The sequence below is a fragment of the Oncorhynchus mykiss genome, chromosome 21 (genome assembly GCF_057628025.1).
Source record: "Oncorhynchus mykiss isolate SJ-2025 chromosome 21, ASM5762802v1, whole genome shotgun sequence".
NCBI classification, from domain to species: domain Eukaryota; kingdom Metazoa; phylum Chordata; class Actinopteri; order Salmoniformes; family Salmonidae; genus Oncorhynchus; species Oncorhynchus mykiss.
The window spans coordinates 15,012,729-15,038,668 of NC_143042.1; the positions used below are offsets into that span (position 1 = coordinate 15,012,729).

Genomic DNA, 25,940 nt, shown 5'->3' on the forward strand with positions numbered 1-25,940 from the left:
TACCATCCAGAAGGCGAAGTCAGTACAGGTGCAACAAACCTGGGACCGAGAGATTGAAAAACAGCTTCTTTCTCAAGGCCATCAGATTGTTAAACAGCACAGAGAGGTGGCTGCCTAATTAGAGACTTGATATCATTGGTCACTTTAATAAATGGAACACTAGTCACTTTAATAATGCCACTTAAGAATGTTTACATATATGACATTACTCATCTCATGTATATACTGTATCCTACACTATGTATTCTATACCATTGCATCTTAGCCGCTCTGTCACTGCTCATCCATATATTTCTATATTCTTATCCCAGTCCTTTACTAGATTGTGTGCATTTGGTTTTGTTGTGAAAATGTTGATATTACTTGTTAGATACTGCTGCACTGTCAGATCTATAAGCATAAACATTTCACTACACTCACAACATCTGCTAACCATGTGTATGTGACCAATAAAATTATTTGATTTCGAACTGAAGAAAGCCGTACTGCACGCTCAAGAATGTGCTGGTTATCATACCGCTGCTGCCATTTCAATGGCATTTGAGAACATGTTTGAAACATTAACACACTCCTAGTTCCATTCAAACAACTGACTGGAGAAATAAGGTCAACTGCGTCTGCAGCAGACTTGATACCCTGTCATGGCATTGAAATGCCTGTTCAATGAAACTGCCAACGCAGACTGTGGCGTTAAAACTTACAAAACTACTCGAGGCTGTGAACAAGCAATTCAGTGGCATTCTCGATAAGCCTCTTTACTGTGTCGCCACCATGCTCGACGCTAGGTACAAATAATGCTACTTTGATGCAGAAAAGAAACAGGGTTTACGTGAAATGTTACATACACAGCTGGACAAGATGGAAAGATGGAAATGGACACAATGACAGTGCGCACCGAGGAAGTGAGGCCACGGACAGACAGAGCTGAAACTTCACTGCTTGACATGTATGATGAAATCCTGGTTGAGAATGAAACGACTGAATAAATGAACAAAACAGTACAGCAAGTAAGTGAAAGAAATAGGTTTTGATTATGTTTTACTGGTAATGGGGACATACGTAAATGTCAACAAAATAACTTTTTGGTCAGTGTGGTGTGTGTGTGTGTGTGTGTGCGTGTGCGTGTGTGTGTGCATAACCTTTATTTAAGTAGTCAGTTAAAGAACAAATTCTTACAATGACAGCCTACCCCAACAAAACCCGGACGACGCTGAGACAATTGTGCGCCGCCCTATGGGACTCCAAATCACAGCCAGATGTGATACAGCCTTGATTCAAACCAGGGACTGTATTGACGCCTCTTGCACTGAGACGCAGTGCCTTAACACACACACAGACGCAGTGATCTAACTATTTAACTGCACTAGAATTCTTAAAAAGGCAGCAAAAAAATGTGTATATTGGTTATCTGTATCGTTTTTTGGCATGGAAAATATTGGATATCGGTATCGGCCAAAAATGTAATATCAGTGCATCCCTAGTATTTATATTTTAGTCTTTTAGCAGACGCTCTTATCCAGAGCAGTATTGAGTGGATACATTTTCATTTTTTCCCCCGTACTGGTACCCCCGTGGGAATCTAACCCACAACCCTGTCGTTGTAAGCGCCACACGGGACTGAACATATGCCTCCTGTTGAAGATATCCCTCTAGTGGTGTGGGGGCTGTGCTTTGGAAAAGTGGGTGGGGTTATATCCTTCCTGTTTGGCCCTGTCCGGGGGTGTCCTCGGATGGGGCCACAGTGTCTCCTGACCCCTCCCGTCTCAGCCGCCAGTATTTATGCTGCAGTAGTTTATGTGTCGTGGGGGCTAGGGTCAGTTTGTTATATCTGGAGTTCTTCTCCTTTCCTATTCGGTGTCCTGTGTGAATTTAAGTGTGCTCTCTCTAATTCTCTCTTTCTTTCTCTCTTTCTTTCTCTCTCTCGGAGGACCTGAGCCCTAGGACCATGCCTCAGGACTACCTGACATGATGACTCCTTGCTGTCCCCAGTCCACCTGGCCGTGCTGCTGCTCCAGTTTCAACTGTTCTGCCTTATTATTATTGGACCATGCTGGTCATTTATGAACATTTGAACATCTTGGCCATGTTCTGTTATAATCTCCACCCGGCACAGCCAGAAGAGGACTGGTCACCCCTCATAGCCTGGTTCCTCTCTAGGTTTCTTCCTAGGTTTTGGCCTTTCTAGGGAGTTTTTCCTAGCCACCGTGCTTCTACACCTGCATTGCTTGCTGTTTGGGGTTTTAGGCTGGGTTTCTGTACAGCACTTTGAGATATCAGCTGATGTACGAAGGGCTATATAAATACATTTGATTTGATCCCATCTACACAAATTACTCATCATAGAAAATACATTTCCAAGACTAGCCACCTCCTCTAATTACCTGGCTCCATCCACGGGGTTGACCAACCAGTGCCCACGCACAGTGGCTAACCAGGCTATCTGCATTGTGTCCCACCCACCACCTGCCAACCACCCTTTTATGCTACTGTTACTCTCTGCTCATCATATATGCATAGTCACTTTAACCATATCTACATGTAAATGCTACCTCAATCAGCCTGACTAACCGGTGTCTGTATGTAGCCTCGCTACTTTTATAGCCTGTCTTTTTACTGTTTTATTTCTTTACCTACTTATTGTTCACCTAATACCTTTTTTGCACTATTGGTTCGAGCCTGTAAGTAAGCATTTCACTGTTGTATTCAGCGCACGTGACAAATAAACTGTGATTTGATTTGCACCTTTATTTAAGAACCTCATACCTCCCAGACAATTTACTGAAACCCTTCAATGGATTCTGCCGGGTTAATTCTGAAATCTATCTATATAGCAAGACACTGCGATAACCTTCACCCTCCCAGCTGTCACACCTCACATAGCCAATTCTCTATCAGATACAGAGGTACCATACTCTGTAATTCTTATCTTCACATTGCCAAAACATCATCATCCCTCAATAACTTCAAGGCAAGACTGGGGGTCAGCCTGATGAACCAAACTACTCAGTAATCTCCTCCATATGGCCCAACAGACATTTAAACAAAACATATACTGTTTATAATGTGTTGTGATTGCTGATCAGTTCATTTGTACATTTATGATTAGTGGGTTTTGTTATGTGTTTTAACAAACCTTTTCTATTTTTGTACTTGTATTGTATATAGTTTGTGGTGTGGTTTGTACAGTATATAAGGCCCTTAGGCTTCTAACCACACCTACACAGTTTATTTATTTATTTGTTGTTATCTGTATTGTTGTTGATCACTTATTTTCTTTGGTGCCAATAAATTAAACTAAAAAGTATTGTGATATGTAACTATTGATCCCCCCACCCACTTTACTGTCAGTCTGTCATAAAGAAAAAGATGAGCTCAATGCCACAAACTGTTACTTCATGACACAGTTATTGTTGACACAGTGGTTGAGGTACTTTCAGTCTAAGGGCTCAGACACACCAACAGTGTTTGCTGGCCGAGAGTACTTCACCTCTGCATGTAATTTGCAAATTGAGCGTGCACAGATTTCACATGTACTGTAGATTCACATGAAGAATGTCGGCAGACAGACATCTAAAGTGGGTGGTCCCTAAAACAAGGCACACTGAACGATCGGCAGACGAACGCTGGATCCACATTCATGTAACGTGTGCGAGCCTTAAACCTGGCCTTGAGGGATCATGACCCAGAAGGGACTGGCCTTGTTCCAGGCTGCCTCACTAATAGGCACACTTTCTTGGCACAATGCCCTTGTGATTATTCCGGAACACAGAATGATATATCTTCAGACTTCAGCTAAGATGTCAGTGCTGCTCGTCTTAGCAGAATGACATAAGCCTTCTTACGTAACCTCAACAAATCACTCTGTTAACCATCGTTTGAGCTTCTCTGTCCGGACAGTCGTCTTCACACAGAATTCACTTTATGTCACAGCATGAGACCAATCACTGAAAGAGACATTATTCACAAAGTAAAGAAGGAAGAGAGAGTTTGTGGTTGAATGCTGCATCAGTCTGAGAGAATAACAAAAGTCTCACGCATAACAAAAAGTCTCAGTCAGAGAATAACAAAAGTCTCAGTCATCCCGGGGAACAAAACCAAGAGCCCGGTAAGCCCAGTCACAATACAAACAACAACTATAGGGCAGGCAGCTCCCAAAACCAAACACACAGATGGGAAGGAAATAGCCTACTCATCGTCTCTTCTGCACGCTCTCTTTCTCCCCTTCACCCATCTCCTCTTACTCATCTCACCTTTGCTACCATCCCCATCTCACTCTCCCTTTCTCGTGAGAAGGTGGGAGTCATGAGACAGTGGGTTGTGTTTAGTAGAACAGCTGTCCTTCATTCCTGACCACTTTTTAAAAACCTTTCTGGTGTCAAAAACACTTTGACCAGTCAAACACAGAGCTGCAGAAATGCAGGCAGCCAGCCTTTCATATTACATGTACTCTCTCATTCGTTTAAAACATCACTCAAGTTCTGTCTAAACAGACGTGAGCAGCGGTCAGGGACCGGGAAGGAATTTACATTTTCAACTTTACCGCACTGCTGTTTATTAATTTAGACCTCCTTCATGCTACATTAAGTGATGTGCAGGCAGCATAAAAAGTGACGGGATGGCTAGTGGTAGATTATCAATAGTACATCTGGCTAAATTATCCATTCTAGAATACCACTTACAATTGCATGTAAAATACATTCCTTCATTTTAAGTAGTATGCTAGAGTGGATATTGAAACGTATTGTTTCAGTGGCAGCCAGGTGGTGGTGGTGTGTTTTCTACATGTACTCCTCAGTGGTGGACTGTAAACTGTGACAGAAGAGAGGAGCTCATAAAAAAACTTCCTTGAGGTTTGGCTCTGAGAACTTCAGCACGTAGCACAGGTAGGTGTGTGTGTCTATCTCAAAGAATATAGTCCTCATGCATCTTGTGTGTGTAAGTGCACGTAGTATATGTTAAATGGGTTAATCTGTGCAGTAAGAGCTTATGAGACCAATAATCGGTCTACGGTAGAATATTTGACCTTACCTGTCTGTTGCTACATGCACGTGGCCTGGCCAGTGTTCACACATCTGTGTTTGCAATGCAACTAGTCTAGGGCTGGGCAATATGGCCTAAAAATCATATCTTGATTTTTTTCAAACATATGGGTGATTCACAATATACACAGTGTACAAAATAGTAAGAACACCTAATATCGAGCCCACCCCCTCAGAACAGCCTCAATTTGTCCGGGTATGGAGTCTACAAGGTGTCAAAAGTGTTCCACAGGGACACTGGTCCATGTTGACTCCAATGCTTCTCACAGTTGCGTCAAGTTGGCTGAGTGGTCCACCACCCAAAGGACATTCTTGACACACACAGGAAAATGTTGAGCATGAAAACCCCAGCAGTGTTGCAGTTCTTAGCACAAACCGGTGCGCCTGACACCTACTACCATACCCAGTTCAAAAGGCACTTAAAGTGTTTTGTCTTACCCATCCACCCTCTGAATGGCACACACACACACACACAATCCATGTCTCAATTGTCTCAAGGCGTAAACAGTATTCTTTAACCCGTCTCCTCCCCTTCATCTCAACAGATTGAGAGAAGATTTAACAAGTGACATCAATAAGCGATCATAGCGTTCACCTGGTCAGTCTGTCATGGAAAGAACAGGTGTTCATAATGTTTTGTAAACCGTGTACATTTATTACATTTATTTGTAATAATGACAATTACAACCATACTGAATGAACACTTAATATAATACATCAATAAAATCAATTTAGCCTCAAATAAATAATGAAGCATGTTCAATTTGGTTTAAATAATGCAAAAACAAAGTGTTGGAGAAGAAAGTAAAAGTGCAATATGTGCCATGTAAAAAAGCTAACGTTTAAGTTCCTTGCTCAGAACATGAGAACATATTAAAGCCGGTGGTTCCTTTTAACAAGAGTCTTCAATATTCCCAGGTAAGAAGTTTTAGGTTGTAGTTATTATAGGAATTATAGGACAATTTCTCTCGACTTACGATTTTTATTTCATATACCTTTTGACTATTGGGTGTTCTTATAGGCACTTTAGTATTGCCAGTGTAACAGTATAGCTTCCGTCCCTCTCCTTGCCCCTACCTGGGCTCGAACCAGGAACACATCGACAACAGCCACCCTCGAAGCAGCGTTACCCATGCAGAGCAAGGGGAAAAACCACTCCAAGTCTCAGAGCGAGTGACGTTTGAAACGCTATTAGCGCGCACCTCACTAACTAGCTAGCCATTTCACATCGGTTACACCAGCCTAATCTCAGGAGTTTATAGGCTTGAAGTAATAAACAGCTCAATGCTTGAAGCACAGTGACGAGCTGCTGGTAAAACGTACAAAAGTGCTGTTTGAATGAATGCTTACGAGCCTGCTGGTGCATACCATCGCTCAGTCAGACTGCTCTATCAAATCATAGACTTAGTTATAACACAATAACACACAAAAATACAAGCCTTAGGTCATTAATATGGTCGAATACGGAAACTATCATCTCGAAAACAAGACGTTTATTCTTTGTGAAATACGGAACCGTTCCATAAGTCTAAATATTGCTGTTACATTGCACAACCTTCAATGTTATGTCATACTTACGTAAAATTCTGGCAAATTAGGTGGCCCAAACTGTTGCATATACACTGACTCTGCGTGCCATGAACGCAAGAGAAGTGACACAATTTCACCTGGTTAATATTGCCTGCTACCCTGGATTTCTTTTAGCAAAATATGCAGGTTTAAAAATAAACTGCTCAAAAAAATAAAGGGAACACTTAAACAACACAATGTAACTCCAAGTCAATCACACTTCTGTGAAATCAAACTGTCCACTTAGGAAGCAACACTGATTGACAATACATCTCACATGCTGTTGTGCAAATGGAATAGACAACAGTTGGAAATAGGCAATTAGCAAGACACCCCCAATAAAGGAATGGTTCTGCAGGTGATGACCACAGACCACTTCTCAGTTCCTATGCTTCCTGGCTGGTGTTTTGGTCACTTTTGAATGCTGGCGGTGCTTTCACTCTAGTGGTAGCATGAGACGGAGTCTACAACCCACACAAGTGGCTCAGGTAGTGCAGCTCATCCAGGATGGCACATCAATGCGAGATGTGGCAAGAAGGTTTGCTGTGTCTATCAGTGTAGTGTCCAGAGCATGGAGGCGCTACCAGGAGACAGGCCAGTACACCAGGAGACGTGGAGGAGGCCGTAGGAGGGCAACAACCCAGCAGCAGGACCGCTACCTCCGCCTTTGTGCAAGGAGGAGCAGGAGGAGCACTGCCAGAGCCCTGCAAAATGACCTCCAGCAGGCCACAAATGTGCATGTGTCTGCTCAAACGGTCAGAAACAGACTCCATGAGGGTGGTATGAGGGCCCGACGTCCACAGGTGGGGGTTGGGCTGTGCAAGACGTTTGGCATTTGCCAGAGAACACCAAGATTGGCAAATTTGCCACTCTTCACAGATGAAAGCAGGTTCACACTAAACACATATGACAGAGTCTGGATACACAGTGGAGAACGTTCTGCTGCCTGCAACATCCTCCAGCATGACCGGTTTGGCGGTGGGTCAGCCATGGTGTGGGGTGGCATTTCTTTGGGGGGCCGCTCAGCCCTCCATGTGCTCGCCAGAGGTAGCCTGACTGCCATTAGGTACCGAGATGAGATCCTCAGACCCATTATGAGACCATATGCTGGTGCGGTTGGCCCTGGGTTCCTCCTAATGCCAGACAATGCTAGACCTCATGTGGCTGGAGTGTGTCAGCAGTTCCTGCAAGAGGAAGGCATTGATTCTATGGACTGGCCCGCCCGTTCCCCAGACCTGAATCCAATTGAGCACATCTGGGACATCATGTCTCGCTCCAACCAACAACGCCACGTTGCACCACAGACTATCCAGGAGTTGGCGGATGCTTTAGTCCAGGTCTGGGAGGAGATCCCTCAGGAGACCATCCGCCACCTCATCAGGAGCATGCCCAGGTGTTGTAAGGAGGTCATACAGGCACGTGGAGGCCACACACACTACTGAGCCTCATTTTGACTTTTTTAAGGACATTACATCAAAGTTGGATCAGCCTGTAGTGTGGTTTTCCACTTTAATTTTGAGTGTGACTCCAAATCCAGACCTCCATGGGTTGATAAATTTGATTTCCATTGATCATTTGTGTGATTTTGTTGTCAGCACATTCAACTATGTAAAGAAAAAAGTATTTAATAAGAATATTTCATTCATTCAGATCTAGGATGTGTTATTTTAGTGTTCCCTTTATTTTTTTGAGCAGTGTATATACACTTCTGTGTATTGATTTTAAGAAAGGCATTGATGTTTATGGTTAGGTACAGTCGTGCAACGCTTGTGCTTTTTTCACAAATGCGCTTTTGTTAAATCATCCCGTGTTTGGCGGGATTGTTGGCTGTCTTTGTTGGGAAGAAATATAGTCTTAGCAGAGTTCGCAACAAGCCAGGTTAGCAGGCAATATTAACTAAATATGCAGGTTTAAAAATATATACTTATGTATTGATTTTAAGAAAGGCTTTGGTGTTTATGGTTAGGTACACATTGGAGCAAGACAGTCCTTTTTCGCGAATATGCACTGCATCGATTATATGCAACGCAGGACAGGCTAGATAAACTAGTAATATCATCCATGTGTAGTTATAACTAGTGATTATGATTGATTAAGTTTAATGCTAGCTAGCAACTTACCTTGGCTTCCTACTGCATTCGCGTAACAGGCAGTTTCCTCGTGGAGTGCAATGTAATCAGGTGGTTAGAGCGTTGGACTAGTTAACTGTAAGGTTGCAAGATTGAATCCCCGAGCTGACAAGGTAAAAATCTGTCGTTCTGCCCCTGAACAAGGCAGTTAACCCACCGTTCCTAGGCCATCATTGAAAATAAGAATGTGTTCTTAACTGACTTGCCTAGTTAAATAAAGGTGTAAAAAAATATACATAATTAAAAATCGCCCAAACCGGTGTCCAAAAATACCGATTTCTGATTGCTATGAAAACTTGAAATCGGCCCTAATTAATCGGCCATTCCGATTAATCGGTCGACCTCTAATAACGCAGACATCCTGATGTTATACTAGGGAAATTGTATTTACAAAGCTAGGGCTTCCTTGGCCCCAAGTCAGAGCAGGTCAACTGAGACCATGGCCCAGTGAGTCCCAGGAGCCAGGATAAATCAGGGTAAATCTTCAGTGGAAATGGAGTAACTGGGCCCAGTAGTAACATTTCCCTCCATACAAACTTAGTGACCTAAAATGACCTTTGATAATAATAACGTTTCACAATAGACTACAGTTACCATAACAGACACAGTCAGGTACACACCCTGGCAGAGTGATTCCTCTGCCACAAGGTTGAGATATGCTATTAGCCTTGGGCAGTGATTGGGGTGGATAGAATAAAATCTAAATTGTATTTGTCACATGCTTCGTAAAACAGGTGTCGACTAACAGTGAAATGCTTCATTACGGGCCCTTCCCAGCAATGCAGAGAAACGTGAGAAATAGTAGAAAAAAAGTAACAGAAGGAAAACCACAATCTGCAATATTAAAGCTGACCCAGCCCCCATTAAAAAAAACACAAGGAATAAATACACAATGAATAACGTTAACTTGGCTATATAGTGCAGATAAGCTGGTTTATGGCACTGAGTACAAAGCCAGGGTGCAGGACATCCTGCATCTGGTAAAGGTGATATTACCAAGCAGAGCTGAGGGAAGGAGTCTGCCTTAAGACACAGACACAATTCAAGTGTTTGCCGGCCGAGAGTACTTAGCACTTCTGAACAAAGTGGCGGCTATAATTTGCAAAACGGACAAAAATGGCAGCAGTCAGACGCCCAGGCGGGTGGTCCCTTAAATACACTGTGTAGTCAGCAAGCAAACATTTGTGGCAGACAAACAGCACAACACATCGCACCGAAGTATGGTTTCTTAAGCGCTTTCAGACAGCTAACAGAATGTCGCCTAGTAGCTAGCTGGCTACAGCAGGCAACTGTGTTTAGGCCAATGAGGTGCTAGCTAGCTAGCCAACCTGACATACTGTATAGCAAAGATAAATATCATCAGCTAGCTAACTTCATTTTAGCTTGTTATCTTGATGTATTTTTCATTGTAAATTAAAAACACATGCATGCTGCAAATGCATGTGTAGATAACAGGCATGGAGGAGGTCAAACAGATTTGCCTCTTCAGCAGCCAGAAAGGGAGAGAGTAGTCTACTAGCTAGTTAGATTTTACGGGAGGTCATTATTTCTCCTAGAGGGGAAAATTATGAAGACCGACAGAGTCAACAGGAACCACAACAGGCTGTGGAGGGGAGAACGGAGCTAATGGAATGGCATCAAACACCTGCAAACCATGTGTTTAATGTATGGTAGCATTCCACCCATTCTGCTCCAGTCATTATCACGAGCCCGTCCTCCCCAATTAAGATGCCACCAACCTCCTGTGATAGCAACATAATAGTCAGGGCTGTCAGCCATAGGCCCACAGTATGATGGCATTAGTGGCCTTACGGGCATGTGCAACGCACCCTTGTCATTGTACATCTGAAGCATAGAAAAGCTAAACACACATTGTTTGCATATTGTTAATTAAGGTCCCCCCAAAATTCTCCTGCCAACACCGCGTCTGGTGGAAAGTGCACGGTTAGTCTGTCAGTGTACATTCCGTCAGTGTACCAGAGTCATCCTACCCATCACTTCCAGTGTCTCTCCTCCTCCTTTCCATCATACTGTCCCTCTTCTTATTTCCGTCCCCCACTCTCCCTCAGCCTATCAGAGACCATGTGATGAATTGTCAGTGGCTGTGTGCTCAGCCAGCCATCCTGAACGGGACACGCAAGCTGACTTCCTTGACTCCCTGAGTGCTGATGGTGGAATACTAAAGTCTCACTCTGGTTCCAACATTCCCAGGTGCCATTTCAGGAAATTTATGTTGCTGAGTTAGTGAAACAGAACAGGCTCTTAGGATTTCCATTAATACATGGCATGGAGGACCGACCACACACACACACACACACGTTTAGGGATGCTTATAGTGTTTCAGAGGTATTGCTAATGGATCTCCTCTCTGCTGCTTGTTCTGTCTATGTGGGATATCACCGCTTTAAAACACTTTACAACACTCAAGTCATTGGCTCCTTCACTTCATTTAAAAAATAAAAAAAAGAGGCCTTTCACTACAGTATTGCATAGAGAATCATGGAAGAGCATGTATGCACACACCCACTGCACAAAAACAAACCACTGTTCAAATAAACATGGTTGTCATAACAATAGTCTCTATGTACTGGACAACAGAGCCTAGAAGCCTGCAATGTAATGAAGCTTACCATGACAATATACACTACCGTTCAAAAGATTGGGGTCACTTAGAAATGTCCTTGTGTTTGAAAGAAAAGCACTTTTTTTTGTCCATTAAAATAACATCAAATTGATCAGAAATACAGTGTAGACATTGTTAATGTTGTAATTGACTCTTGTAGCTGGAAACGGCAGATTTTTAAACGGAATATCTACATAGGTAGATATTCGGTGCACAACTGAGCAAGAGGACTAAGAGTACTACTCCCTTCACAGAACAGCACAAACTGTCTCTAACCAGAATGGAAAGAGTGGGAGGCCCGGTGCACAACTGAGCAAGAGGGCAAGTACATTAGAGTGTCTAGTTTTAGAAACAGACACCTCACAAGTCCTCAAATGGCAGCTTCCTCCCGGAGTCACCTCTTCACGTTTGAGGTTGATACTGGTGTTTTGCGGGTACTATTTAACAAAGCTGCCAGTTGAGGACTTGTGAGGTGTCTGTTTCTAAAACTAGACACTAATGTACTTGCCCTCTTGCTCAGTTGTGCACCGGGCCTCCCACTCTTTCCATTCTGGTTAGAGACAGTTTGTGCTGTTCTGTGAAGGGAGTAGTACACAGCGTTGTACGATATCTTCAGTTTCTTGGTAATTTCTCGCATGGAATAGCCTTCATTTCTCAGAACAAGAATAGTCTGACGAGTTATAGAATAAAGTACTTTGTTGCTGGCCATTTTGAGCCTGTAATCGAACCCACAAATGCTGATGCTCCAGATACTCAACTAGTCTAAAGGCCAGTGTTATTGCTTCTTTAATCAGAAAAAAAAAATTCAGCTGTGATAACATAATTGCAAAAGGGTTTTCTAATGATCAATTAGCCTTTTAAAATGATAAACTTGGATTAGCTAACACAACGTGCCATTGAAACACAAGAGTGATGGTTGATGATAATGGGCCTTTGTACGCCTATGTAGATATTCCATAAAGAATCTGCTGTTTCCAGCTACAATAGTCATTTACAAGATTAACAATGTCGACACTGTATTTCTGATCAATTTTATGTTATTTTAATGGACAACATTTTTTAACCAGGAAACAATAGGCAGGCAACTGTCTGCAAGTCTAAAACATTCAAAGGGACCTGGTCCCTAGAAAGGTCTGTGCTACAAAGGTGTACCAGGCTTGGCCAGCACAGGGTGGCACCAGGTACTAGAGCAATGTCAATGACATGGTCAGATGAATGATTAAACATTACGGTTTGCCTTACAGTGACAATCAGCAGTTGAAACAATAGTTTTTTCGGTAATAATATGCGGGATGGGGCTGAAAAAAATGCAACCGCTCTCAAATTCATAGACAGATATGGAAGGACTGACCATCTGTGATATCAACATTATAGTTACAACCATGTTGAGGATATATAGTGTTTTACTTTGTTTACAAACACTGGCGTAAAACAAGCATATATTTGGGGTTCTGATGGGGTACGACAGTTTAACTAAGCTTATGAGTCTTTTATAAGTTACATTCTTCACGAATCAATTGGTACTAAGTATATAATTCATTTGTTAATCAAAAAATCATGTAGCAACTGCAGATTACCCCTTTAAAGTGGCTGTTGCTATTGGTTTTGGCATTTACCTATGATTTTGCTACTGTTATTCTCAAAACCTACATTTTTGGTGAGCGGTGGCACAACAGGAGCCCTTGCATAATCCTTAGTTAATTCTCCTGTAGGTGAAAGTTGAACCATTTAGAGTATGGTTGATGGGAAAAGAAGGCCCTGGAGGTACTATCAACATTTACAGTAGAGGGTGTTAACTGCAAACACAAACAAAATTATGATGATTTGAAATATGAATCATAGCTACAGTTCTGGAGAGGCAGTTGGCAGCAGCATGTCAAAATTAAAGTTTGCCTATGCCTGGTGAACTTTTAACATGCAGATATTTTCATGAGTGAGGTTTGCAGGCCATTGATCAGTAGGTCCCACCTGCGAGAGGCCCAGTGACACACTAAGTGTGACACGGTGGAGGTGAAGTGAAACTATGAGCAGGTGATGTTTATTTTGGTCCGTGGTCACAAGGTGAGAAAGTTAGCGGATGTTAGGTGTTGACCGGGTGGTTCTGCTCTTCCAGAGAAGAGGAAATGTCTCACACAGTACTGTAGCGCTTCCCCTAGCATCACAAGGTAGAAGTAGCCACTAGACAGTACTCTAGCACTTCCCCTAGCATCACAAGGTAGAAGTAGCCACTAGACAGTACTGTAGCGCTTCCCCTAGCATCACAAGGTAGAAGTATCCACTAGACGGTACTGTAATGCTTCCCCTAGCGTCCCAAGGTAGAAGTAACCTCTTGACACCTGACGTGTTGGTAGCAGCCCTGACCATAGTTCTAAGTTCTTTAGACCTCCCCCTTAGAAAGAAAGCTGACATGGAGATTGCCTGTATAGAGACCATAGTAACCTGTAGAGACCATAGTAACCTGTATAGACATCATAGTAACCTGAGTTCTAACTCCTGGTCCTAACTCCAGGGTACCCACAGGGACTGTGCAGGCTTTTGTTCCAGCATTGCACTAACACAACTGATTCCACTAATCATCAAAAGCCCAGTTGATTCATTGAATCAGGTGTGTTACAGGCAGGAACTCTCAAAACTGGGCTCTTGGGCCTAAATTAGATATGGTGAGAGACCCTGATTGTCTTGGCTCGGGCACAACTATGTGAGCTTATCAACAGTGAAACCTCAGCAGAGTGAGTCTGGGCCAACGTGGACAGTCAGGTAGACTAGACTTTAGTTGTCTTTTGGGTGACGAAGTAACAGAGTCTGATGTAAGAGCAGGGTTTCCTTGCAGAGCATTCAGACTGGAGTGTGACTGGAATGTGAACTGAGCCGAGCAGCGTGAGGGAATATCAGACACACTACTATCAGCAGGACATGCTGTTGGGTAAAAACTACTGGAGGTGGAGAAAGAGAGGAAGGGAGTGGGGTAGATAGGTGGAGAAAGGTGAGAGGTAAGAAACTGGTGAAGCAGGGACGGAGTTGAAGTTGGGAAGGGGTCCTATGCTGACAAGGTGCTGAGATGGTGGCCTTAGATCAGGGTTTCCCAAACTGCCCCAGGACCCTTTGTTTTAGCCCTAGCACCACACAGCTGAGTCAATTAATCAAAGCTTGACGATGTGCTGGTTATTTGAATAAGCTGCGTAGTGCTAGGGCAAAAGCCAAAATGTGCACCGGGGGGGCCTAGGACTGAGTTTGGAAAACCTGGTCTTAGATGACCATGAAACACCGAGTGATCTTGGAGGATATACAAGTTGGAATAGTGACTGGCTGTAGACTGAAAATGATCATGGTCTTGGATGGACAGTCAAGGGTATTACTGCACTATTGGAGCTAGGAACATAAGCATTTTGCTACACCCGCGATAACATCTACTAAATGTGAATGACCAATCAAATTAGATTTGATGGAAGGCTGATAACGGCTCTCTGTGCGTGTTGTGTTCTTGGCATCAGAACAGACAACAGCTTCTCGCTTTCGTCTCCAAACCACCATGATGTGACAGCTCGTTACCATGGTTACTGCAACTGACAGGTTAAATTAACACACTGTGTGTGTGTCTGCATGGTGACAGGAGGGGAGCTGCTCTGGTGCCTGCCTTCACATTACATCACTTATCCTTAGCACATAGGTCATGATTTTATCTAATCTTCATAGTTTCAACATCAAATATGTATCGACCCGATTTTAAAAAAAGACAGCAGGACACTAACAAGGTTAGCGTGACATGGTTACTGCACTGTGCAGCTCTGCATTTTTCAGGCTCCTGAGGCCAAACCACACATGGCCAGAGAAGTGGATCCATTACAGGCCCGATGCACAATGCACTCTTTCTCCCTCGCACACATAAACAACATGATATCATTTTCAAGCCTATCACCACACCCACTCACACTGTCCTCTCTCTATGCTGCACACACACACACACTGTGTTGATGTGTAATATGAATAAGTGAGAGTCACTCTCTCTGATTAAAAGCAGCAGTGCAGGCCCAGACCTCTACTTGGCTCAGAGACACTGGGTGGGATGCAATGTGACTGGTCACTGGAGAGTATGGCAACAAATAAATAAATAAATAAATAAATCGAATCCAAATATCTCTATAATGTTTTGTTTTTTCCCAGAATTTGTAAATAGTAGTCAGCAGGGAAAAAAAATAATCACTAGGCAAAAAAAAGATTAGCCCAATCCATTTTAAAGCAATCTCTACCAGCAACCAACACTGGCTTGCAGACAGACCAAAAAGGGAAACCGCCATTTCTTTGTGGGAAAAAACACATCCTTCATGCTAAACTTATAGCCCTCTCTGTCAGCCCCCTCCCCAAACCCCCAAAACAAAAACACAGCCTTTCAAGGAGAGGAAATACGAGAGCGAGAGAGAAGGTTGTCCCCCAAATGGCACCCTATGTAGGTAACCCGAAATGCACGTCCTGGTCAAAAGTTGTGCACTACATAGAGAATATGGTACCATTCAGACAAGAGAGATGTGGCCAACAAGTATTCACTTTAACTTTTCCCTTTTTGTTTTGCAGCAAAACAGTCACTGTTCACCTCCAAATATGGTCAACTGATAAACATATATATTTTTTTTAATTACTCGCTTTCTTTGCAGTCGTCTGCGCTTGTCTCTGAGGTCTATTTCCTTCTCCTCCTACTCTACTACTTTCTGGCAATGACCACCAACACACACACACGTGTAAACTTTCCAATGAATCTAAGCACTGTGATGTCAGAGGTCAGACTTTTTTCTAATACCAAACTAAGTGCCTGTTCTGTATCAGACTTCTCCATTTGATCCCCTGTCTTTTCTACATTACCGGTATGGAAATACAGCAGCCTACAGTATCTACCTGCCCTGTCTCAAAGCCCTTAGTGCCCTGGTATAGAAAGAGTGTTTTGGCTTTCACTTATCTTGGACGGGGTCAGGTTTGGGGAGAACTGATCATGCAACAGTTCATAAGCGTCACATTCCTTGTGGAGCATGGCACACACACACACATTGAACTACTCACGCACAACACACTCCTGGCCAGCCAGCAGCAGCAGCACAGTCTGTTAGGTGACAAGCTACTAAACTAGTGTTGCCCACATAGCACATTTACATCACAGCTGTATGCAGACAGACTAGGGGGGAAAGGATCCAAATATCTCCAACTTTAATCAGTGACAATCTTCAGCATGTTAGCACAGTGCTATGCTATGCTAACGGCAATAGCCTACAGTTTTTAGGCCTGTAGTGGTCAGTGACTTCTAGAGCAGGGATCATCAACAAGGCTAGGGCGGTATACCATATATACCCTATACCGAGGTATTTTGAAAAAGTGACAGGATGGTTTTTCAATCTCTTTGTGAAGTTTAATAAATGTATATATTTATTGGTGCGGTCTTTAAAACTTCAGGCTAGGGTCTATTTTTCCTCCACTTCCTGTCTGACTGACATGCTCATAGTAAACTGTTGTCTGTTACTCAGGCCCAGAAGCCAGGATATGCATATCACCAACCAGAATTGTTTTGTTTTTTTGAGAGCCCATGCTCTTTCATTGGAAAGCTATGGGTCCTATGCAATTCCAGCTCCCAGATTGCAATTCCTATGGCTTCCACTAGATATCAATAGTCTTTGTTCAAGGTTTCAAGCTTGTTTCTTTTTGAGTTTTGGTACATGGAGTCAGAGTTGGAAATCAGTCTTGTGCGCACGCGCGATGAAGAGGATGCACACTTGCTAATTTAGCTTTTCTATTGAACATACTTCTTTCCGTATGAAATACTATAGTTTAATTACATTTTAGGGTACCCGAGGATTGAATAGAAATGTATTTTGACTTGTTTTAACTTCTTATGGCTTGGGGGCAGTATTTCGACATCTGGATGAGAAGTGTGCCAAAAGTAAACTGCCTATTAGTCAGGCCCAGAAGCTAGGATATGCATATGGTAGAAGTGGATAGAAAACACTCTAAAGTTTCCAAAACTGTTCAAATAATATCTGTGAGTATAACATAACTAATATGGCGGGCAAAAACCTGAGGAAAATCCATCCAGGAAGTGGGATTTTTGTTTTTATGCGGGTACTTTTCAATTTAATGCCTATAGAGAACCTAATGGGTTCGGACCCAGATTGCAGTTCCTATGGCTTCCACTAGATGTCAACAGTCTTTAGACATTGTTTCTGGCTTGTTTTCTGAAAAATGAAGAAGAATGAGACTTTTCTGTCAGTGGATTGAGGAAGAATGCAGAGCTGGTTTTTCCTTTCTATTGAATACGCTATTGTTCAGTTGAAATATTATAGATTATTTAGACAATTGACAACCTGAGGATTAATTATAAACATTGACATGTTTCAACGAACTTTACCGGTACTATTAGAATGTATTCGTCTGCATGTTTTGACCGCCGTTTTGTTCAGTGGATTACTGAACAAAACGTGCAAACCTACCTGAGTTTTTGGGATATAAAAGAGGGACAAAACAAACATTTGTGTAGCTGGGACTCGTGACTGCAACAATATGAAGATCTTCAAAGGTAAGTGATTATTTCTGACTTTTGTAATTCCTTTACTTGGTTGTAAAATGCTTGTATGCTTTTGTAAGCGGGGCGCTGTGCTCAGATAATCGCATGGTATGCTTTCGCCGTAAAGCCTTTTTGAAATCTGCGGCTGGATTAACAAGAAGTTCATCTTTAAACCGATGTATAACACTTGTATTTTTTATTTATGTTTAGTATGACCATTTCTGTATTTTGAATTTGGCGCTCTGCAATTTCACCAGATGTTGTTGAGGTGAGTCGCTTGCAGAACGCCTGCGCCAGAGAGGTTAACAAAGTTTAGCGGTAGCTTTTTGGATTCCTTTCTCTGCATGTTGAACGAGTGGATTACTCAAATCGATGGCACCAACTAAACAGACTTTTTGTGGTATAAAGAAGAATTTTATCTAACAAAACGACCATGCATGTTGTAGCTGGGAACCTTGGGATTGCAAATCAGAGGAAGATTTTCAAAAAGTGAGTAAATATTTTAATCGCCATTTGTGATTTTACAAAGCCTGTGCTGGTTGAAAAATATTTTGATGTGGGCCACCGTCCTCAAACAATCGCATGGCATGCTTTCACTGTAAAGCCTATTGTAAATCAGACAATGCAGTTAGATTAACAAGAATGTAAGCTTTTAACCGATATAAGACACTTGTATGTACCTAGATGTTTAATATCCATAATTTTTATGATTATTTATTTGAATTGTGCGCCCTCCAATTTCACCGGAAGTTGACGACAGGTGTCCCGCTCACAGGACGCCTGGCCCTAAGTTAACAGAGAACAGAGTGACTATGGGGAGAGCTGTTACACAGGGCATTGACCACGGAGATTGGCCACAACAGATAGAAGGCCTATGGCTTAATGCCCATGTTGTCGTCCGTCTCCCAATGAGTGGGACAGGGGTGGATGGCTCAGAAAATTCAAACAATAGATTTACAGCAATCAAACTTATCAAACCCCTCTCCCTACCCTTCACTTAAAGCAAGTAAACTGAGGGATAGAAGATTCACTCATTAGGGCTGGGAATTGCCAGGGACCTCACGATACGATATTATCACTAAATAAGTGCCGATGCGATATGTATTGCAATTCTCACAATTCTATTGTATTGAGGTCTATGATGTGAAGTCATTTGTGGTGACGAAGGGCAGGATATAGCATCCATAACAATATTGCGATATGTAACTAGGGCTGGGCGATATGGCAAATAAATTATCACAATATCTTTATATTTTTTCATTCAATAACGATAATTAGCGTTGGGCCAGTAACCGAAAGGATGCCAGATCGAATCCCCGAGCTGACAAAATCTATCCTTCTACCCCTGAACAAGGCAGTTAACCCACTGTTCCCCGATAGGCCGTCATTGTAAATAAGAAGTTGTTCTTAACTAACTTGCCTAGTTAAATAAAGGTGACATTTTTTTAATTATGTGAGCTACACATAAAATTATACTTCAAGGAAAAATTGTCCATATTTGCGGCCAGGGAGCACGTACCTGGGGTCAATTAAATTGATAAGCATCTTGAAACCTTCCTTTTCGACTGTGCTAATTGGTAGCATGTCCAATGCAATGCATAATAGCATTTGTGATGTCTTTGTCTTTTCAAGGTTTGCTTGCAAACATCCCTAGATTGGCTGGTGCTTGATGGGCGTTTATAAATACCAAGGCGCAAACTCAAACTTTCTGCATGTTCCAAAGAGTGATTTTGCTTCAGATGTTGAAAAAGGTTTGACGTATTACCAGACTTTGTAGCCACCTGTCTACGGAACAATTTACATCGAACATTGATTGCTCTGCTCTTTGACGGACTTCAAAAAGCCAAACCACTTCCAAATTACTGAAACAGTTTAACCCTTTTAATCAATCATTTCTTCGTTGGAAGCTGTTTTTTTCTCCATGACTATCACTGCCACTGTTTTCGCCTACATCACTCATTTTTTGTGGTTAATAGTGGCTACTCCATCACTCGAGGAGCTAAGTGGTTTTTAGTGGGCGTATACCTATCCACGTGCATATGGTCACTTCTCTCATCGTTACTGCTTACATTACATGGGGACGTGCAAATTCACGAGCATCATGCTCTCTCCCTTCTCTGTGTAAAGAAATTTGACTGCAACCAAACACAGCACACACAAATTGTACCAGGAGGCAGGACAGAAAACAGACTGCATTTCCCTGTCATCGCTTGCTTTGTGACTGACAGGCACCTATCCTATCATTAGATCACTAGAAGATGCAGATCTTTCTTTCTAGCGGGCGATGGCTTGACGGACTAGAGAATTGAAACTTAAATGAAAAGTAGCCTACTTAATACAATGGCAACAGTAAACAGGTCGTCCCCCACGAATGATGCAACGGCCCCCTTCGGGACAATCCTTGTAATTTGGTAAATTACAAATCTCTATGGCATGATGCATCATTCTTTAGGTACTAGTCTGGAAAATATTGCGTCGAGAGACCGTTGTCCATAGATGCCACATATCAAGTTTGGTGCAGATCGGTCATTAGGTGCCAGAAGAGTAGTGTTTTAAGTGTTTTTCAAGAAATTCTGAACCATAATGGCAGACCTTATGGGACATTGGGATAAATGTGTTCCTTGTGAGAAGGACATCTGTACCAAATTTCATGAGTTTAGGTCCTTTCAAAGTTTGCATTTTCAATATCATTATAGCATCACCACCTGGAAAATGTGTGTAATTTTGTAAATGCCATATCTATATGGCAAGACGCATCATTCACCAAGTTTCGTCAAAATCGTGTCAGCTATCACGTGTGACTAACGTACGGACAAACGCACAAACAGCCTGCTGAAAATGAGTCTGTAACCCGCTGATTAGCCGCCGGCCGGCGCTACTGGAAAATGCTGCCAAGTAGACAGACGGGTACAGAGACACAGAGAAATGAGCCAGTGGACCACACTTTGAGGAACACAGTACATTTGCATATTAATAGACAATCATATCTGGAGTGACCTACAAGGATGGGTGCATACAAAAAACAGCAGGGGTGGGGGGTGAACAACACACAGTAATAACCTGGAACCCAGAAATCAAACAGCTTTCCCTGGGAGAGGGAAGGGGGTGGGGTTGACAACTGTTAAAAAAATAAAATAAAATGTAATCATCCATTCACCAGAGATGAATAATCATCAATCAGGATCAACCTTTTCTGGCCCAGGACCAATCAGCATTGCTTCCTCTGTCCCTTTCAACCAATCAGATGCTGTGTGCGGGATTAGGCCAAACACAGTGGGCCACCAGATTATAATTCCTTTCTTTGATGGCAACGATGAAGAAGGGGAGGGGGTCTTGGTCATAGATAAAACTGTACTGGCCTAAGAGACAATCTAGTCCCACCGCTGATATACCCTGGGGGGGATTGGAACGATTACTCCTCTAATCCCAGGCTGACTGGGAACAGGATTGCCCCAGTCCTGCCCTGAGGGGTAACAGCAGGAGGAGAGGAAGGGTGAGGGGGATAAATTCTCCAAATTCCATGGAAGACCATCAAAGCAAAGCAGGGCTGGGAATTGCCAGAGACCTCACGATAGAATAGTATCACAATATTTAGGTACCAATACAATATGTAATGCGATTCTAAACAATTGACTCCCTATTTAAAAAGTAGATTGAGAACAAGCTATGAAGGAAAAATACTGGAGTATTGGTGCAGGTACAGCCTACTAGCGCAAAAATAATATTGTGAAATTTGCAAAGCAATAAGATGTATCGTCAAATAATATCCCAATATGTAACTGTATTCATTTTTATCCCCATCACTAGCTTCTAGAAATGGGTCACTGGGGTCAGGCTGCAGGGCCCTGGGGCACTCGTCTGCCTCCTGAACAAGGAGCATTCATTTCAGCAGACAGACAGCGATGAAACAGTCACACGCACACACGCACACACAGCCCCGGGCTGGGGCAGGGACATAAACAAAAGTCCTTCACTAGAAGAGCAGTAGGCTTACATCCAGGTCAGAGCAGGGACCAGAGAGTCACTTTACATCATGTCTGCAGGTAGAGAAGTATCCGACCCAAGCCCTGAGAGACACCAGACCAGCCATTATTCAGTGTAGTTTCACACCGAGACAAGCAGTGTTTGTTTACAGCCTAACAGACAGGGAAGCAGTAACGTTACCAAGATACCATGGCATGACGAGTCCCATGGTAGAGACATTCTGACACACACACAGCTCTGTCCCCCTTCCAGCAGCACCCCCGTCCCCTATGAAAGACAGATTGTGAGGTCTATTTCTGGAAGCCCTGAGTGGCTGCACCCTGGCCTGCTCTAGAACCAGGGGGGGGAAGTGGTAGCCACAGATCGAGACGAGAGGAGTGCTGGCAAGATCCCAGCACTCCTCTCTCTCATGTCCTTTTCCGCTGCAATGGTTGTTGTGGTGTTTCAGTCTCACTCTGGCGGTCTCTAAATGTAAAGCTGATTCAAATCGTCCAGCAAAACATAGGCATATCTATGCACCTGACCTAAAGAAGCATTGGGTGAATCTCCTGGCTGTCAATGACAAGAATGCTGCTCACTTGTCGATGATAGGTATTTTGTTTTATAATGAATTAGACAATACTACAGTAGGTGGCATTCTTCATGTTTCTCTCCTCTATACAGATCTGTGTACCTCTAGCTGAGCTGCATGCTGTTGTAAAGGGAGCGGAGGCACAACGCTGAGCTCTGGTCCAGGCTCTCTCACAGTGCCAGAGTTGTCACTCCTGGGTGAAAAATAACTGCTGTGCATTCTGTCTAGTCCCCCACTGCTGCATACACAAACAGTAACACTCCTCCAACTGCCTGGGAGGGAAGTAGAAAAGGGGTCAGAACGGAGAGCAGAGTGTGTTGCGGCTGATCATGGAATGAGACCTTGGCTTCCACAAAATTACATACAGCTCCCCACCCACATGAGAAAACAACCCCCCCCCCTCCTCTCCCAGTTTTCATAGAACACAGACACACAACAGAGGGACAACCTGGATTCTCGCTCTAAACACATCTCCCAAGAGTCCTCTCTCCTATTTCCTGTTTGGGCCGGGAGCCCCGCGGACGGAGTATCCGATTCGCCGCAGTGTTCTCAGCACAAAAGGGGACGGCTGTCAAAACAGAGCTACACAAGAAGCCCCAGTCAGGCTGACCATATCCCGGCCATTTTGGCTCCCCATGTGAAGTCTATCTGATCGATGAGAGTTTGGGTTGAGCACAACTATCAAGCTACCTGACACCTTAGTGACTAATGGGGTGTGTGAATGGGAGCTGTAGGCAGTGGTCATCAGGGCAGGGGCGTGCCCTACAACCACAACATTGACTGTAAACAGTACAGTAACAAAACCTGCCCCACAGGGTGCAGAGAGGTTTTGTTTCTCTGGATATCCTCTTCTAATAATTCAACTGATGAATGCTTTACATTGTACACTGTCGACTCTAATTCTAAGCATGGTCACATGCAATTAAAAGGATGGGTGTTTGCAGGTAAAAGCTTTTCTCCATCACTGAATGTTATGTTGATGATGTAACCCCCCAGGAAGCATCTTCTCTAGAAATACAGTGATATTTCAACAACTCAGACAGTGGAAGTAACTTGCAAACACAGATGAGCTCACACACCCAACCTGTTAGTCAGCAGTTGTGAAACATTCCAGGCCTGTGTAAATGTGTCAGTCAAAACACAGATGAAGCAACACCTCCACATCTGTGCTTTCAGGACATGGCAGGACTACAGCTCTGTCAAAATGTCAGGGAGCACCAAGCTCTCTCTGGTATGCGAGAATGATGTCAGAAGACAATGTCATTGCCCCTGGGAGCATGCGTCAGCCTAACAGAATAAAGAGTATCAAACTGGAGTATCGATCTGATTGCAGAAGAGTGGGTAGCCACTTTAGGTAATGAGTATGGGGTCAGTGTTCAGGAACAGGGGGTAAGACTAAAATAAGCTTGTGTTGCTGAAAAGTAAAATGCATACTTTAAAGAATAAAATGTCAGATGCATATGTTGCAGCAAGCTATTTACTATGCATGTATTTATTAAGCATTGGGCTGCTGTAAAAGGGTTTCAACGACAGACAAATCATAATCCCGAGTCTTGTTTTTTTTATTGGGTACGGAGGCCTCGTTTCTCCTTGATCACCTCAGCACTTGGGGTTTTACTGTCTGCTTCCCAGATGCTTTACAGGCCTAGTCTGCATTCAGCAGCAAGAACAGCAGGGTAGATACAGGAAGGAGAGACATTCTGCAGTGTGTGCAACATCCACATCATAACATCCTGCCACTCAACCTTGCAGGGATTGGCCCCTTCAAAGACAGACATGCATTAAATGTATGCAAAGAAAAACTAAATGTTCGTTGTCCAACCTCAACCTTCCAACCAAGAAATAAGTACACAAGCCAGTTCTTGCTTGATTTTAGACGCTGAGAACTTGTCATGCTACGATGTTTCCGCATGCTCCATCTAAATAAGTCATAAACAGAATCCATTCTATAAATAAAAGACGTTACAAGTTTCCAAATAGCTTAATATATTCATCGGATAAAGCGGCTTTAATATTTCATGGTGAACAGGCCATTATACCGCACAGATCTAGGACACCGCACAAACCGGGGGAGCGTCAGATAACGGTCCCAAACGCTCAGCGTCCGAAACACAACAGGAAGAAAACTGAGCATCTACTGGGCTCGGTTCCGGCCACTCTGGTTCAAGTGGCTTGGGGAGGGGCAAAGCCATCTAGGTTAGTCCACAAACAAAAACAGACAAAGAAAACAACCAACAATACTTTCATTTCTAAAACATACGTTAGTTTTTCACAAGCATTGGCAATAAAAAATAATACAAAATAGTACGCTTATCAAGCAAAGATTTGCTTTGCTTCTCAGAATGACCAACTGGTCCTTATAATTTCGACCTCATCATGTAAAATATCGACACGAATGTGTGACGTTTGCTTTACTAGCTCATTCCTGTTAGCTTGGCGAGGTGACAGAAAATGGTTTTGCTTTAGTTAACAAGTTGATTTAATAAATCCGTATTAACTAGAAGTCTACTCTAACCAACGCCGCCAACAAGTCGTTAGCTAGCAAGCTAACAAGAATCCTTCACCAAGCTAGTTAGCTGGCAATTTCACTTCAATTATTCGTTTGCTAGATATGACTATGAAAATGATGAATGACAGCAAAAAAAAATGGAATGCAGACATTCACTCAAACTCTTTCCTCGTGGTTTGAAATGACACCAAACGAGAGGCCTTTGACATCCGCGATTTATAGTTCAGTGCTCTGCCGGATAAGACACCCCACTACTGTGGGACGCCGTTTTGTCCCGGCCCGTCCCCGCCTCCCTTTCCTCCGCCTCCTCATGTTTACCAGGGCTGAACCGCGGCTAATACGCCAGCATTAGCTAGCTAGCACTTAGGAAAATAGCTAGCCCAAAACTCACCTCTCTTATCGAGGTCGTAACCGACCACCACGAAGTAGTCGGCGAGCCTGGCCATCTCGGAGTTCACGGAGACAGGCCTTTATTGCGGTATCCTTTCCCTTTACCGTCGATATTCCATTCACATTCTGTTGGCGAAAGACACATCACGGGCGACAGTAGCATCCTTCCTGCTGTATCCTACCGCCATACCGTCAGTATGCCTTGAGCTGACAGCGGAGTGTGATGAGTCTGCGCACTGGGTTACAGGGAGGGGCGCACGGCAAGAATGTCCCACGACGTCCCATTAATGAATGTAGTTGGGTGTAGATCTCTTGCAAAAAAACTATAACCACTATTGCCTAGAAATGCAACACGTTGCTAGCTAGATGCTGACAATTATGTTACTGAAAACATGCAATATTTGCGGTAGAATGATTCTGAACAATTAGTGTATTTAGCATGCATCAATAACATCTTGGCTACAAGGCAAGGTACTTATGTAGTCTACCAATGCACAACAACATATCAAATAAACACGTTGAAACAAGTCTTTGACAGCCCAAATTGACTTTTTACAGTGAAAATGACAAAACTGTATCATAACC

General features: G+C 43.1%; 1 protein-coding gene across 50 annotated transcripts in view; it reads right to left on the reverse strand.

Moving 5' to 3' along the window:
- LOC110500094 (SET binding factor 1) overlaps positions 1 to 25,648 on the reverse strand; it is a 77,072-nt gene extending 51,424 nt beyond the window's left edge. For 25 of the 50 annotated variants that reach the window (XM_090214023.1, XM_090214014.1, XM_090214019.1 and 22 more), the window contains exon 1: positions 25,357 to 25,593. In XM_090214023.1, the coding sequence (XP_090070149.1) occupies positions 25,357 to 25,411 (55 nt within the window). In that variant the 5' untranslated portion in view covers positions 25,412 to 25,593. Of the gene's footprint in view, positions 1 to 25,356 lie in introns of all 50 variants that reach the window. The other 25 variants (XM_090214016.1, XM_090213992.1, XM_090214012.1 and 22 more) reach the window with 3 other exon arrangements.
- Positions 25,649 to 25,940: the final 292 nt, after the last annotated feature.